Source organism: Podarcis muralis, chromosome 6 (assembly GCF_964188315.1).
Source record: "Podarcis muralis chromosome 6, rPodMur119.hap1.1, whole genome shotgun sequence".
Taxonomy (NCBI): domain Eukaryota; kingdom Metazoa; phylum Chordata; class Lepidosauria; order Squamata; family Lacertidae; genus Podarcis; species Podarcis muralis.
The window spans coordinates 68,881,013-68,897,352 of NC_135660.1; the positions used below are offsets into that span (position 1 = coordinate 68,881,013).

At 43.7% G+C, this 16,340-nt stretch overlaps 1 protein-coding gene across 3 annotated transcripts in view; it reads right to left on the bottom strand.

Annotated features, from left to right (window-relative positions):
* LRRC20 (leucine rich repeat containing 20) overlaps nt 1–16,340 on the bottom strand; it is a 75,081-nt gene that overhangs the window by 53,611 nt on the left and 5,130 nt on the right. For all 3 annotated transcript variants that reach the window (XM_028729575.2, XM_077930513.1, XM_077930512.1), the window contains exon 3: nt 6,605–6,754. In XM_028729575.2, coding sequence (XP_028585408.2) covers nt 6,605–6,754 — 150 coding nt within the window. The remainder of the gene's footprint in view (nt 1–6,604; nt 6,755–16,340) is intronic.

Here is a 16,340-nt window from a genome sequence, read left to right on the forward strand (position 1 = left end):
AATCTTGAAAGTTGACAAACTAAATCCAGCTCTGGGTCTGTTGGGGAAACCTCATTTGGGAAGGAACACTACCTTGTTTGGTTTAGAAGCATGGAAAGGGTAACGAAAGAAGTGGAGGAAATTCTGAGCAAGAAACCAAAGACAGCATTAGCTTTACAGATCCTCGTTTCAAATCCCCAGCTTATGCAGAGTTCTACCCTGGATAGCTTTTAAATTATGGAAGAAAATATCTGATATTAAAGTAGTGCTTGTGTGTTAACATCTTGCATTGGCCTCCAGGTACTTTGTTTCAGGTACTTACAGTTAATTACAGGGGCCCAGCAGGGAAACTGTCTGACTTCCCCTTAATCACAGAAGTTGAAAGTAGGCATCCAACCTCTTTCCTCATTGACTCCTTGCCTTAACAGCTGAATATAACTGGGTTGTTTTTAACTTTGCTTTTGTACTTTACAAACTTTGGTTTGGGCAGCAAACCTCAGGGCCAAGCTAAACATTACATGGGAGGTGTGTGTGCTTTGGTCACTCAGCAGCTTTTTCCTAAATTCACAACAGTTTTGGAGGACTGCTAATTTTGCCCTTTCTCCCCATGTACTTTTCCTGGTCTAATGCACAAAGTCTGCTACTAGTCTTGCCTGTCTTTTCTCCAAAGGGCTAACAGCAGACTCGGAGGCGAAATAAAGATTGCCTAAAGATTGCCCTTCATGGATCACTGCCTTGCCGTGGCGAAGGGGCTTGAATAACTCAGAGAAGCTATGAACTATGCCAAGCAGGGAACCCAAGATGGAAAGGTCATAGTGGAGAGTTTTGACCAAACGTGATCCACCTGGAGCAGGAACTGGCAAGCTACCCCAGTATCCCTGCCAAGAAAATTCCATGGACAAAGACAACAGGCATATAAAAGTTATGACGCTGGAAGATGAGCCCCTCAGGTCAGAAGGCGTCCAACGTGCTACTGAGGAAGAGCAGAGGACAAGTACAAGTAGATTCAGAGCTGATGAAGCGGCTGGGCCAAAGCCGAAAGGTCGCTCAGTTTCGGATATGCCTGGAAGCGAAAGGAAAGTCCAATGCGGTAAAGAAAAATATTGCATAGGAACCTGGAATGTAAGAACCATGAACCTGGGTAAGTTGGATGTGGTCAAAAATGAGATGGTAAGAATAAATATTGACATCCTGGGCACCAGTGAACTAAAATGGCTGGGAATGGGCGAATTCAGTTTGGATGACCATCATATCTACTACTGTGGGCAAGAATCTCGTAAAAGAAATGGAGTGGCCCTCATACTCAACAAAAGAGTGGCGAAAGCTGTACTGGGATGCAATCTCAAAAATGATAGAATGATCTTGATACGAATCCAAGGCAGACCTTTTAACATCACAGTAATCCAAGTTTATGCTTAAAATTCTACAAGGTAGGCTCAAGCAGTATGTGGATCAAGAACTCCCAGAAGTGCAAGCTGGATTTAGAAGAGGCAGATTTGAAAATAAGGGATCAACAGCCTCACCTATCCCAGGGACAGTCTACAGGATATCTAACAATCCGGGATAGCAGCGGGAAGCAGTGGGAAACGGTGCTGGAATAAAGGAATTTCCCGCAAAAAAAGGGAAGGTTGACAGCTATGATTAGAACTGGAAGAAGAATTCTGTCATAGCCCATAAGGTAGGTTGCGGTGTGTGCTTGATTGCATTGTGTTTGTGTGCTGCTCACAATAGTTTCTCCAGCCTGGGCCACAAAGAGTTGGTAACTCCGGCAAACATGGTGTTCCTACACAGAAGAAAAAGTGTGTGTGAGAGAGAGGTGTAAGGGGAGGGGGAAGTCTTCAGTAGCCTCACCAGGTCTTTGACGTTGGGCTTTATGAGCAACAGAGATTTGATCACAGATCTCCTGCATCATATATACATGTATGATGAAACAGTGCAGTTGTCAGAAAATGTTTCAAAGACTGGGACCAGGACTGAAGTCTCCGTTCACAGCTGTTGAGAGGAGACTTCAGTTCTGCAGGGTGCTGCTTCAAAGTGAACTGTAGGGTTGTTTGAAAGTGCTTTTGCAAACAGCCCCACTTTGCTCATTGAAACTTTTTAATGTATTTTAAATCTTTGTTGGAAGCTGCCCAGAGTAGCTGGGGAAACCCAGCCGGATGAGCAGGGTACAAATAAATAATAATAATAATAATAATAATAATAATAATAATAATAATAATAATTACCTGTGTCAACAGGTGCTTTAAAGAGCAGTGCAGGGCTGTTTCCAAAAGGGAATTTAAACAGTTCCACATAATGACTGACAGGAGGGCAGCCCCACTCCTCTGTCAAATGATAAAGACCTGGCTCACACTAGAAATTTTGTGGCATTCTTTTGGGCTTCAATTCAGACAATGGTTTCCTGTTCCACACTACAGGGTAAAAGGTAAGCTGGTTGTGCTATCACCAATAACTGCTGTCACAAGGGGTCACTCTGCTTATCTTAAACTTTACAAAGAATGGTTACAGGCCGTGCTTTTTGCAGTCTAATGATTTGGTCCCACTGTTTACAACTTCCCATCTTTCGTGCCAAGGACACTTTATGCAACAGATGAAGTAAGTTCCTCTTCTAAATCTGCTAAGAATTTACCATGATGCTTTTGATGACAATATTCACCTGTCCTTCACCCTAAGGCCCCAGGGCGGGTTACAACAATTAGAACACAATATTGAAAACAGTTTAAAACAACTTACATTCACAGAAATAAGGCAAGTGCCCCAATGTGCCTCATGACCCTTGGGTGGTTGTGCTGCAACAGATTAACATATGCACCCCACTGGAAGCCGTCAACTTTTGAGAGTTTATGCCAGGGATGGGCAGACTTCAGGCTTCCCAGATCTACTTTGTGTTTTTTTACTGGAAACCCAAGAACCACCAACCAGAACCAAATGCAAATGAGATAAGAGTTAGAATTAAATAACAGGGTGCCTCTGAGCACATTCTGAACCCAGAAATTTGTTTTCAGAACCAGAACTGGAGTGAGCTCGTAGCCCTTGCACCCAGAAGTCCATTCCTGGTTAGGTCCACCCACCCACTCACTGCATTTCAGCAGCCTAGGTGGGGGAAGTAGTTCTGCTGCTGTTGCTGTTAATTGGGTGTCAGAATTCCTTGCTGAGCTGCTGCAAACCAGCCAGAGACCCACCAGCAGATCCTGCTCTACCCTTTACCCACCCCTGGGATTAGGCCATTCCAATGATATGGAAAGGGCTTCCAACCTCCAAATAATCATCCCCTAACACTATCCTGTTCCGCCTCCTGCCTCATCTAGGAATTAGAGCATGCTGCTAACATCTTTCACTTCTCCCAAACTGATACACAAAAGAGCACTCTGCGCATAAATAATGGTAGCTACTGTGTAAACACGAAATGATAGGCCAGTTTGAGTTAGCCTGCTTACAGATTAACACTCATTAGTCTTCTCCATTAATTGAATTACCAATGCTTTCATAAACAGACTGGAACAGTTATCTGCCCTTCCCAGCCCCTGAAAATACACCCCTTTCCATCGAATGAATGGGTAGTAGTTATTTTCCTATCAGTCTCTCTCAGCAGGTTCCCTACAGTACACGACCAACAGGCATAGTAAGTCTCCGCAGAAAGAGGCAAAAAGAACACAGTGCCAATAAGTATCATGTTGTTTGGAAACCCTGACTGGCTCCCTCAAGCATAAGAGGTCTAGTTTCCAATAAAATGATGCATTCTGTTCTGACTCCAGAGCTATTGAAATGATTCTCTCTGCCGGAGCGTTTGTAATTCCTAAAATATTTTGTTTAAAAGCATGCTGCTTTCTGAAAAGGCTTAAAAGCCCAAAATGCTTTAGGCAGAAGTTCCGCAAGAACTGGTGGCAAGCTCAGGACAACTGAGAGTCCTTCTCGCTATCCTGCCAGGTTTATGCATTTTAAACTGCGAGTTCCAACTCCCATGTCTCCCTGAGCAGTCTCCACCAGCAGCCATTACACCTAGCTGCATCAGAAGAGGGAGAAGAGAATGTTTGCCAGGGTGGAAATGCATTTAGAATCCTGCAGGTGGGTGGGGGAAGCAGATTGGAAGGTGAAAATATGAGTGGATGGAGAAAGAAGCAAGCATCTCTACGGCCCCTGCACTCACCATTGCATCTTCATGAAGTTGCTTTTCATTGAAATCTTTCCCTGCATGTGTTGCAGATCACACTCTTAGGCCATTACACTACTCCAATCCTCAACTGGCAACATCCAACGGCGATTGGCTGCTAGCACAATGGGAACTCACTTGCACAACAGGGTTTCTGGTTTTCCTCCTTGCCCTGCTGCCCTATGCACCCCAAATCTTCTCCAGAGGGCCCCCTAACCCTCAAAGCAGACTTGAGGGGCTCAAAGGGAAGGGGAGAAGCCTTCTGGTGTGAGCAGAGACCTCCTTGGGCTAAGCTGGCTCTTGACGTCAGCCAATATTTGTAGAATAGCATCATCAAGCATTACTTTCAACATCTCTAAGACAACTCCACAGACTGCAATGTGGGTACCATTTAGGTAACAAGTGATGAACGTCACCACTTAGGTTACACCAGGTAGAGGGACATTAGCATTTCCCACAGCTAATTTTCACCCAACCTTACAAAGCTTTTGCTACAACTGCTAAAATATATTACCTCCCCACTGATTTCAAGCCTCTAGCTATCATTAACTCAGCCATTCAATCACCCTGTGTCTGTTAGGGTCCATTTATCAACATGTGTGGGTTGTTTGCTTTTTCATGTCCCTATTAAATTACATCAAGGACTTCAAGTTTCATTACTTTCACCATCTAGATGTGTCATTTTTCACTAATGCTTATTTTATTTATACACGGCCGTTGGATTACAGGCCGCTGAATGGGAATAAGATTTCTCTATTAATGCTTCAGTGTTCCATATACCCTTCAAACTCTCTTTCAACGCCTGTCAGCAACTTGATCAGATCGCAAAATTCATTTTGTTCCTAGGAACCACAACTTTGGAGAGGAAATTAATTTTACCAGGCGATCGTTTATCCACGTTACAGCATATGATATCAGTTCCGCTGTGTGCTCCCTATTAATCCTTTACCTTTTCTACCTTTCCAAGTCAGGAGCAGACAGAAGTTTGAGAAATCAATATTCTCCCCACCCGCCCCCAAGTAAGAAATGTATGAAGTTGCCTTGCGCATCAGCGCTCCATCTAATTCACTATTGTCTACTCTTGATGGGCAACAGCTTTCTGGGAATTCAGGCAGGGGTTTCTCCCAATCATACTTGATAAGCTGGTGACTGAACCAGGGATCTTTTGCAGGCAAAGGTTGTGCTCTACCGCTGAGCCAGAGTCCCTCCCAAGACATTGCTTCCCTGAGCTCAGTTCTGTGATGCTATAAAGAACTGGTAATGTACATCAATATAAAGCACACTTAACTCTACCTTCCTGCCCCTAAAGCTAACTTCTGCTTTCACTTAGACAAAAGGCATGGAATTATTTCATTGTTGTTGTTTGTGGGTGTATACCAATCATGCTCCAAAACTGAAGTGGAATATGGGTAAGGCAGAAAGCAGTGTGCCTGTGAGGTTGACCATTTTTAGGCATGCCCAACTGATGTGCGATTGTGGACGAGCGGGTCCTTTTGGACTCGGAAGAGGCAGAAGCCTTAAACAGCTCAGGACCACAATACCTCAAGGACTGTCTCTTTCCATATGAACCTGCCCGGACCCTGAGATCATCTTCTGAGGCACTTCTTTGTGTGCCTCCTCTTCAGTAGGTCCAGAGGGTGGCAACATGAGAATGGGCCTTCTCTGCAGTGGCTCCCTGTCTGTGGAATGCTCTCCCCAGGGGAGTTCATCTGGCGCCGTCATTATACACCTTCAGACGCCAGGCAAAAACGTTCCTTTTTAACCAGGCCTTTTGTGGATTTGATTGACCTCCTATGCCCTTTTAAATTGTGGGGTTTGGGGGGCGTTATTGGGTTGTTGTTTTTATTTTGATTATATATATTGTTGTTTTATATTCTGATTTTGTTCCATGAACCGCCCTGAGACCTCCGGGTATAGGGCAATATATAAATTCAACAAATAATTAATAATAAGAATGGGGGGCGGAGTGAAGTGCAATGGGGCAGGCTTATGTGTGCTCTGATAACGTGCATTGTAGAACTGTATACAGAAATGTGGGGAACGCAAATCTCCACTTGGGTCCAAGACTGAAACATAACCAACACCATCACTGAAGCAAGAAAACTTCGTTAAAAGTCTGAAAATGCTATACCTACAGAGGTCTGTTGTTGCTGACCTTTAGATTAGCCAGCCTCACCTATTCACAAACCATTTGAGAGTGTCTAAGGTGCCCTAAGAGTCTAGCACTGATGATGATTTTCAGTGCAGGTTTGCCGATATTATTTTGATAATTTTTTATTATTATTAATGGTTTGCAACTTTATGTATGGCTATACACTGCCTTGGTTCTTGGAGGAGAAGCAATAAATAAAATAAGTACCAGTATTTTTTTAAAAATGACAAGAGATGTCTGAAACACAAGATAACATTTGGAAGAAGGATCAAGATGCCACTGCCTCTTCAATTCCATGGTTTCCTTCAGAGATAAACACCTACCTCTCAGTTGGCTGAAGGTGGTGATAAATTTGCTGGTCACAGACTTCAGCTCATTATTGGCCAGAGTGATGAGATGGATTCCTTCCGAGACGTGCCTCATGACTTTGTAAAGGGCAATGGGGAACGTCACCAGTTTGCAATCTGCCAAATCTACAGCGAAACACCAAGGGGAGGAAAGGAGGGCGAGAGAGTGAGTTCAGTTTTCCAGGCAAAATGTATTGTGTTCCAACACATCACATTTTAATTGGCCGTCCGTGAATTCCCCCGAGGCTCTGGCATGGTCGGTCCAACCTCACTGGGACCCTCCGCCAGATTGTCAGTTGTGTCTGGTCCCCACTCAACACCCAGGACAATACATTCCTTACATAATAATTTATATAATAATAATTTATTATTTATACCCTGCCCAACTGGCTGAGTTTCCCCAGCCACTCTGGGCAAAGGAGGACAGAAAAACCTGAGCAAAGCCATTTTGATCATCAGAGACATTCCATGAACAAATCACACACTTTTGCCCCATTAAAGGTGAATTAGATAGCATTAAATGAACTGCTGGAGTTTGGACCTCAAGCCTTACGAGTGATTTCTTTTCCCGACTGTAAAATGCAGGAATGATAGCAAACTGGTCAGCATGAAAGTCTTTTTTTCCTGCACTGGATTTCTCTGCCTAGCACCTCTAGCATTTCTCTCTAAACTAAATTTGCATTTCAGAAATACCTTGGATCTGAACTCCAGATGCCAGAATGTCACATTGATCAAAATAAAGCACAACAGGCTGGCATGGGGACAAACAAGGGCTGCTTGAACACACCTGCTTTGACTTAATTCCAAGTGAGAAATCGCTTTGCTTTAGTTTAATTAATCACATAATTAAAATCCCTATTCAGTCATATGTTCTTATGGTCTGCAGTTATAACTCAAGGCTATTAATTCCAATTTTTAAAATAAATAAATAATGTACATAAAGGTGAGGTGTTTTGCGTGTGTGTGTGTGTGTGTGTGTGTGTGTGTGTGTGCAAATCTTAGAGCACCTGTGCACCTTCTTCCAAATACTGAACACACACAACAGCCCCAGAAAGATTTTCTTTCTTTCATGTTAAATGAAAATTGGACATACTAAAATTCCAGGAAGCAAAAGGCTGCTATTTTGGAATAATAGTACGAAGGCATTTTACTCTACAATCATCAAAGCTGCAGAAGAGGCATTCAAAAATCCATGCTGCTTAGCCACTGATTAATCATCTCCTTCCTTCACTGAGCGAGCACAGACACAGCCTTATAAAGCACTGTGGCACCTTTAAGAAGAATAAATTTATGGGGGGGGCATAAACTTTTGCAGATTAGAAGAGCTCAACTTCCTTAAAAGCACCTGGATCACAAAAACTTACACGGTAACAAATCTGTTTATCATTAATGTGCCGTAAGACGCTTATTTGCCTTTGCTGTAAGAACACAGTGACTACCCTAAAATTGTTGTTGTTTAGTCGTTTAGTCGTGTCCGACTCTTCGTGACCCCATGGACCAGAGCACGCCAGGCACTCCTGTCTTCCACTGCCTCCCGCAGTTTGGTCAGACTCATGTTTGTAGCTTCGAGAACACTGTCCAACCATCTGGTTCTCTGTCGTCCCCTTCTCCTTGTGCCCTCCATCTTTCCCAGCATCAGGGTCTTTTCCAGGGAGTCTTCTCTTCTCATGAGGTGGCCAAAGTATTGGAGCCTCAGCTTCACGATCTGTCCTTCCAGTGAGCACTCAGGGCTGATTTCCTTAAGAATGGATAGGTTTGATCTTCTTGCAGTCCATGGGACTCTCAAGAGTCTTCTCCAGCACCATAATTCAAAAGCATCAATTCTTTGGCGATCAGCCTTCTTGATGGTCCAGCTCTCACTTCCATACATCACTACTGGGAAAACCATGGCTTTAACTATACGACCCTAGTATTAGTCACCAGAAAATGCTAGGATGCTTTGCTGGGATGCTACTGTTGTAATGTACTGAAGGATGCTATATTACTCTTCTGGAATCACCTTCGTATTCAACTTGCTTTATCTGCAACCAATTACTGTAGTGCAGATCCACTGGAAATCAAAACAGGATGATGAGCCACAACACTCATCCTCCAAGACCCCCAGGTCCATGGAACGTACTCTCTTCATCTCTGGCTCGGTGCTACTCCCCTCTGCAGCCTCCACATCAAAAACGGGTCAGATTCTCATTTTGCAAAATAGTGACCACCTTCAGTCCTGCATTTCCCAGTGATTCCTATCCAAACATTTTATCACCATCTCACTGCACAGCTTCTCTCTTGCCAACAAACAGCTTGCTTGCTGGATGCCTTGCTCCTCTCAAAGCCTTCAGCTGAATTATACCTGGGCACTTATTGGGTTGGGCTGTTGTTTTTGGTTATGCGAATCCAGCTCAGGAATCAGTGTGAGGTCAATCAGTTAGGTCCAGACTTAAGTTAGTGATTTAATGGGGACCTCAGGGCACTTAAATTTCAATGGGAAGTAAATGCAAATACCATATTTTTCCGTGTATAACACGCCCCCGTGTATAAGACGACCCCTATTTTTGGGGACTCGAAATTAAGGAAATGGGGGGTGATTGCCCAAAGCTCTTAAGCTTTTTGGGGGGGATTGCTGAGAGTTGTAACTCAGTGGCAAAGCATATGGTTTTCATGCAGAAGGTCCCAGGTTGGATCCTCAGCACCTCCAAGCAGCGCCGGGAATGTCCCTGGCCTGAAACCCTGGAGATCAGGTGCCAGTTAGCCAACCTGGTGCCCTCTAGATGTTATTGCACTACAACTGCCTCAGCCTGTATGGCCAGTGATGATGGGAACTGTAAAGCAGAGTGCCCCACATGGGCTGCCCCAGGTACAGTATGGACAGTACTAAGCCAGAGCTGACCCAGCATCAGGCAGCTTCCTACGTTCCTATGGACACAACTCAATGGATGTTTTGGGTGAGAGGAGAACACAGGGCAAAGGGAAAACCAGCAACCATCCTCACAGGTTACAAAAGCCTTTGACCAACTGCAGATTATTATTACAACATAAAATCCAATAAACCAGCAGTTTTCAATCAGTGTGCTGTGGCACCCTGGGGTGCCTTGAATGGTGGTCAGGGGTGCTGCGGGCAACACTGGCCTCGACCCCTCTTTCCTTCCATCCCTCCTGAGATGCCCTCTTGCATCTCTGCCTCCCCAAGGCTTGCACAGCTGTTTGTTGCAGCAGCCCTGGTTACAAGCTCCTCGGGCGAATGGTGCCTCTGGGGCTGGCCAGGAGTGCTTCCCAGGCCCCTGTGTGGCAGTGTGAGGAGGCACCTCTCTTTGTGGAGGGGGGAGCACAGAGACTAGGGGCAGTGGCAGCAGCTGCCCAGAGGACTCCCAAGGGGAGAGGAGAGGAGGCTGAAGGAACAAGGGAGGGTGTTCGAAAAGGGGTGAGGGGTGTCACAGAAAGAATGTACAGTGGACACTCGGGTTGCGAACATGATCCGTGCGGGAGGCACATTCGCAACCCGCAGCGCCATGTCTGCGCACACGCGGGTCGCGATTCAGCACTTCTTTGCATGCACAAAGCACGATTTAGTGCTTCTGCGCATGCGCGAGCACCGAAACCTGAAGTAACCCGTTCCGGTACTTCTGGGTTTGGCGTGGTGCGCAACCCGAAAACGCACAACCTGAAGCATCTGTAACCCGAAGTATGACTGTAGTTGCTCAAGGGAGCTGTGGACTCAAAAAGGTTGGAAACCTCTGCAATAAACCATAAAATAATAAAGCTGTTCACAACATAGTAATGCTCATTACACACACACACCCCCCCACACCCAATTAGCCTTGTTCATTTAGGCTCACCCATACTTCCCCCCGTCAAACAAAGCTTTGGTACGTGCATTATTTATGACACAGATCAATGCTGCACAATCTCAGAACCTTTGAGAGTGCTCAAAGAAACTGCAGCAGTTAGCCCCATAGATTGCCAATGCTTTGCCCAGGATGATCTTATGTACTGTGGGCAGAAGACTAGTTTTCCCATCTCCCTTGTGGGATTATCGCTGCAGGGCAGTTACACTTACAACTGGAATGTTTTTGCGTTTCATTAAATCTTCATTTCGTGAATATCCTTGTCTTATTGCTGTGCACCCCAGTGGCTCATACAAGGATAATTGCAACTAAATCCACCCGTGTGTGTAATTTTTCACACGTGATGATATTCTCTCTCTCTCTCTCTCTCTCTCTCTCTCTCTCTCTCTCTCTCTCACACACACACACACACACACACACACACTATCTGTGTTGGGGGAAAGTGCCCCATGAGAAACATCCTCAACTTGATTGGATAAGGCTTGATTGTGCAAGGCAGACACATCCCTCCTTCCAAGGAGTGCATCAGACTTCCATACCCAACCAGCTCTGCCCCAATACTGCAGAAAGCTACCTTTGCTTCCATGGGGATGTTTCAATTACTGTATTTCCCATCCTTTATGGCAGCCTTCCCCTCTAGATGTTTTGGATTCCAATTCCAGCCAGCTACAGCCAGCATGGAGGGATGACAGGAGCTGTAACTCAAAACATCTGGGGAACACCAGGTTGGGAAAGGCTGCCCTGTGGAAATACTTTGTGGATAAATTCCTTATGACATGGGTGGGACAGCTGTGGCCTTCCATATGTTGTTGTTGGACCACAACTCCCATCATCCCTCGCCATTGTTTGCATTGGTTGGGGCTGATGGGCGTCGGAACCCAACAACAGCTGCAGTGCCATTGGTTCTCCACCTCTGCTTTATGGTCATACCTCTCTCTATGAACTGCTGTCATAACCAGTGTCTTTACCACTGGCAGAGCACCTCAACATCCATCTTGAATCATGTCGCAAGGCCTAGGTGCGATCTGCCTTAGCAGGGACATGCAGATCAAAAATTGTTGAACATTGTGGAGATCGGACCAGAACCTAATTTTATTGTGTCGGTCATTTGGCTCAACAACCAAAAGACTCAAAATGTCCAGCAAGGAACTGACTACAATATACCAGTGAGAAAGCATTTCCTACTCAACGAAGAGTTGTGAATAGTTATTTAGATCACTCACAGAGATGCAATTTATTCACTTCAAGAAATACCTAATACTTATATTGCTTTTTGCTGTATTTTTGGGCCTGCATGCATCAATACTTTCAGTAATTAACATTTTAATCACATTGGGAGGTGCCTTGCAAAGTTCCCTGAAAGAAGCCAGATCGTATCAACGTTTTCTCATTAATGAGCTTAGCATAGAGTGGGTTTCAATTCAAGATGGAGCTGAAACTTTGCACTAAAGATACAACTTCGTTCCCATTTGCTCGTGTTGTACTTCTGCTTTATAAAACAAAAACCCCATAATCAATTCCATTTTTTCTTATTGGTTTTTGTTACTTTATTAATGTACCTGATTCTTCCTTTGAAACACCCGGAGTTGCCACTAAACTCCCATTCTTGCAGGTACTGAGCATATCCTTAATTGGAACCCTAAACATATGCCATTGGATGTTAAATTCTAAGCATATTGCTCAGAAGTAAGTGTTAATGGCATACACACACATACACACAAAAACATAAATATGTAAGACATTTTAACACCTCAAAATCAACTTGGCATCTTCTCTGCCATGTCCTTTGGTTGTTTATTGTTAATACAGCTTTTTTGTGGATTTTAATTGTATTTAAAATTACAGTTCTTGCTTGCAATTTTTGGAAGCCACCTTGGGAGGCTTCTTGTTCTTGAAGAATGAGGTATAAAATTATTTAATAAATTAAATAACATAAAGAAAACTTTCCAATGATTCTACTGAAAGCTAGGTCAGGCCTTTTCGATTACACGTGTCATTCCTATGTGTATTTAATTCTTCACATATTCTTCCTTTAACACTTCAAGTGATATTTCTCTAAGCACAAGCCCATGGGATTTCACTAAACGAAAAAGTTTGCATTTTAAATAAAAAAATGTTTTTTTTATCAGCTTCATTCTCAACAAGTTTTTCTACTCCACTGCATTATTTTATATAGTCAAGAGTGTGAATTGATACCGCATTAAGTTTTAAATTAAATCTATAATGACTTTATAGCACAGATCCAAATTGTCATAACAAGGAGCTGCAGGCATGGGCACTTCTATCTTTTTTGCATTCTTGTAAAACCATTCACTACTCCTACAACCATATGTACCGTGTCCATCAATTAAATTAGTATTAATGACAAGCAAGAGACCGTATCAAATTCAAATTGCCTGCTACGGGGACTGACACCAGTGAGTCAGCATCTGCAAGGACGTCTTGCTGTCTCTTAGAGCGCCACTAGCAATAATCTTCCAAATGCTTCCCTTACCTGCCATATTGCTATTTTCTGATGAAACTCAAGTGCAGTTTTGTTGGCACATTTTAACATTTCACCCTCCAGGATTATAGATGGCAGATTTGCTAAAGTTAACATCAAGAACAGGTGCTGACCATTTTGAAGATCTTCCTTGAGGGAACTAATAAATCCCTTTCTGAACAGGTGGCAGAATATTTGAATGTTGACCTGCTAATGTTGTTAGCTTCCAACTTTCCACCTTTTTCTTCAGAGGCTGTGATTTTGTATTTTTTAAAATATTTTGTACTTTCTTTCATGCTTGAGTTGATGATAGTAAATACTTGATTGGCTGATTGATCTGTGTGTTTCCCCACCTTCTTTGCACCAGGTACCTCTCAGCTCAGTCAACTACCTGAGGGGCCCTTTTTCTGAAAACATTTGCCAGAAATTAAAAGTGACAGTGAGGTTTCATTTTGGAAGGGGAGCAGCTATGGCAAAAAGCTGACTGACTCACCACCGAAGAAGAAGAAGAAGAAGAAGAAGAAGAAGAAGAAGAAGAAGAAGAAGAGCTTGGATTTGATATCCCGCTTTATCACTACCCGAAGGAGTCTCAAAGCGGCTAACATTCTCCTTTCCCTTCCTCCCCCACAACAAACACTCTGTGAGGTGAGTGGGGCTGAGAGACTTCAGAGAGGTGTGACTGGCCCAAGGTCACCCAGCAGCTGCATGTGGAGGAGCGGAGACGCGAACCCGGTTCCCCAGATTACGAGTCTACCGCTCTTAACCACTACACCACACTGGCTCTCTTAGACTGACCATCACTCCAACGAGTGAACGTACAATGGATGCTCATGTTGAGAACATGATCTGTAAGGGAGGCACGTTTGCAACCCACAACCCACACATCTGCGTATGCACGGGTCAAGATTTGGCACTTCTGCGCATGGTGCGATTCAGCAAATCCAAAGGAGCTGCTAAGTTTTTGCTAAGTGACCTAGTGAATGTGCCATCAGAAGATGCCCACGAAAAAGAGATGGTGTGACTCGCACTTTCATTTTTTCACTGCCCCGAGAGCTGAAAAATCAGTGGGCTGAGAGAGTTGCTTCTTGGTTAGCAGTGCAACAACTCCACCTGCTGGATGTCCAGCCAGAGTGAATAAAGAGTTCATAAACCACAACATCATAGATATAACTATGAGTGTTGATCTCATGAGGCCCAGTTAATGATCTGGGCTCAACTGATGCAAAAACATTGCTGACGCTAAGCAAATCAGTTCCTTGGATAGGATTACAGGTGTAACAAATAATTATTTGCAAGAGTTGGTCTCATCCTCCATTATATCCCTTAAAGGTAAAGGTAAAGGGACCCCTGACCGTTAGGTTCAGTCGCAGACGACTCTGAGGTTGCAATGTTCATCTCACTTTACTGGCCGAGGGAGCCGACGTACAGCTTCCGGGTCATGTGGCCAGCATGACTAAGCCACTTCTGGCGAACCAAAGCAGCGCACGGAAACACCGTTTACCTTCCCGCTGGAGCGGTACCTATTTATCTACTTGCATTTCGTGCTTTCAAGCTGCTAGGCTGGCAGAAGCAAGGGCTGACCAACGGGAGCTCACCCTGTCACGGGGATTTGAACCGCTGACCTTCTGATCGGCAAGCCCTAGGCTCTGTGGTTTAACCCACAGCACCACCTGTGTCCCTTATTATATCCCTTAGTAACGTGATTTAACAAATGCAATTAATACCCAGCCTGCATGTTTAATATATACAGTGGTACCTCGGGTTAAGTACTTAATTTGTTCCAGAGGTCTGTTCTTAACCTGAAACTGTTCTTAACCTGAAGCACCACTTTAGCTAATGGGGCCTCCTGCTGCTGCCGCGCTGCTGGAACACGATTTCTGTTCTCATCCTGTAGCAAAGTTCTTAACCCGAGGTACTATTTCTGGGTTAGCGGAGTCTGTAACCTGAAGCGTATGTAACCTGAATCGTATGTAACCCGAGGTACCACTGTATTTGTTACTATATTGTTCCAAGAGAAGGTTGTGCACAGACTTGAAAAGGTCACACACAATGAGTAAAAAACCCATCCCTAGGAGGCCTGGTAAAGGAAGCTAAGCAAAAGCTCTTCACTCCCCTACTCTCTTTTAAGCTAACAAATGTGCAAGTGAACTAGTGAAAAGGTGGGTTAGTAACTTATATCAGACTTGGAAACTTATGCAGAGCGGTAAAGATGAGATTAGCCATTACATTTCTAACCTGTAACTGATAAATGAATTGATGGATTTATTTTTACTTCCTATCTTCTAAAATTCCTTTGTCATTTCAGCATTTGCCAGTGGAACTCTTGAGAATTTGTCAATCACAGCCTCCCTGTAATAATGACCAACCTCACAAGGTATTGTAAGAGGGGAGAAACATGATAAAGTATATTTTATAGCCAGAGCACCATAGGAATTGTAACAGTGATTGATCCAAGCATCAATCAGACCAAGAGTTGTGTTTCTTCACCTCCTCCTCCTCCTCCTTTGAGCACTACTTGAATCATTATTCAAAGGTCAATTGAATAAAAAATGGAACACAACTTTTAAAAGAGAAATCAGGGCTGCGAGTAGAGGGTTACACTCTCATCTTCTAAGGCTGAACCATTCCAAATTGGATAGAGTGGATAATGTAATAGGTGCTAAAACAGTAAGTTTGTGTATATTGGTTTAGAGTATCAATGCATCTGATGGATGTGTGTTGACCATGTAATGGTGAGCTTGAATAAAACTGAACATTCTTAGCTGTAGCTAGATCAAGTTGTGTTTATTGCTGTACAGAGGACTGGGAATTTAACTGCATTATAGAATCAAAGAATTGTAGAGTTGGAAGGGACCCCAAGGGTCATCTAGTCCAACTCCCTGCAATGCAGGAATCTCAACGAGATCATATATGACAGATGGCCCTCCAACCTCTGCTTTAAAACCTCCAAGGAAGGAGAGTCCACCACCTCTCACTGTCAAGCAGTCAATTCATTTAATGATTTGATTGATTCAAGTATTGTGGTTGTGAAGTAGATTCCCCCCCCCTTAATTGTCAATCATGTTATTTTAAAAATGGCCTATATACTTTTTAGGTGATGTTCATTTGTAATTGTTAAGTGGTGGGTGAACATATCAGACGACACAGCGATTCTTCAAACAACTCTTGTTTATTCACAGGCCAGAACAGAACTGAACTGAAGGGTTCAGTCAGCCTGCTTACTTAGAGCTCCAGTACAATGTAACTGTAACAACTTTCTAAAACTATCCAATCACTGAACGTCACTTTCGATCCCTTATTTGCATAACTATCTACAGTATCCCCCTGCTGGCCCAGGGTGAGAACTTCAGTACATAACACTAATATTTTGCTTCCTGGCATATTTTGTTCATTTGTT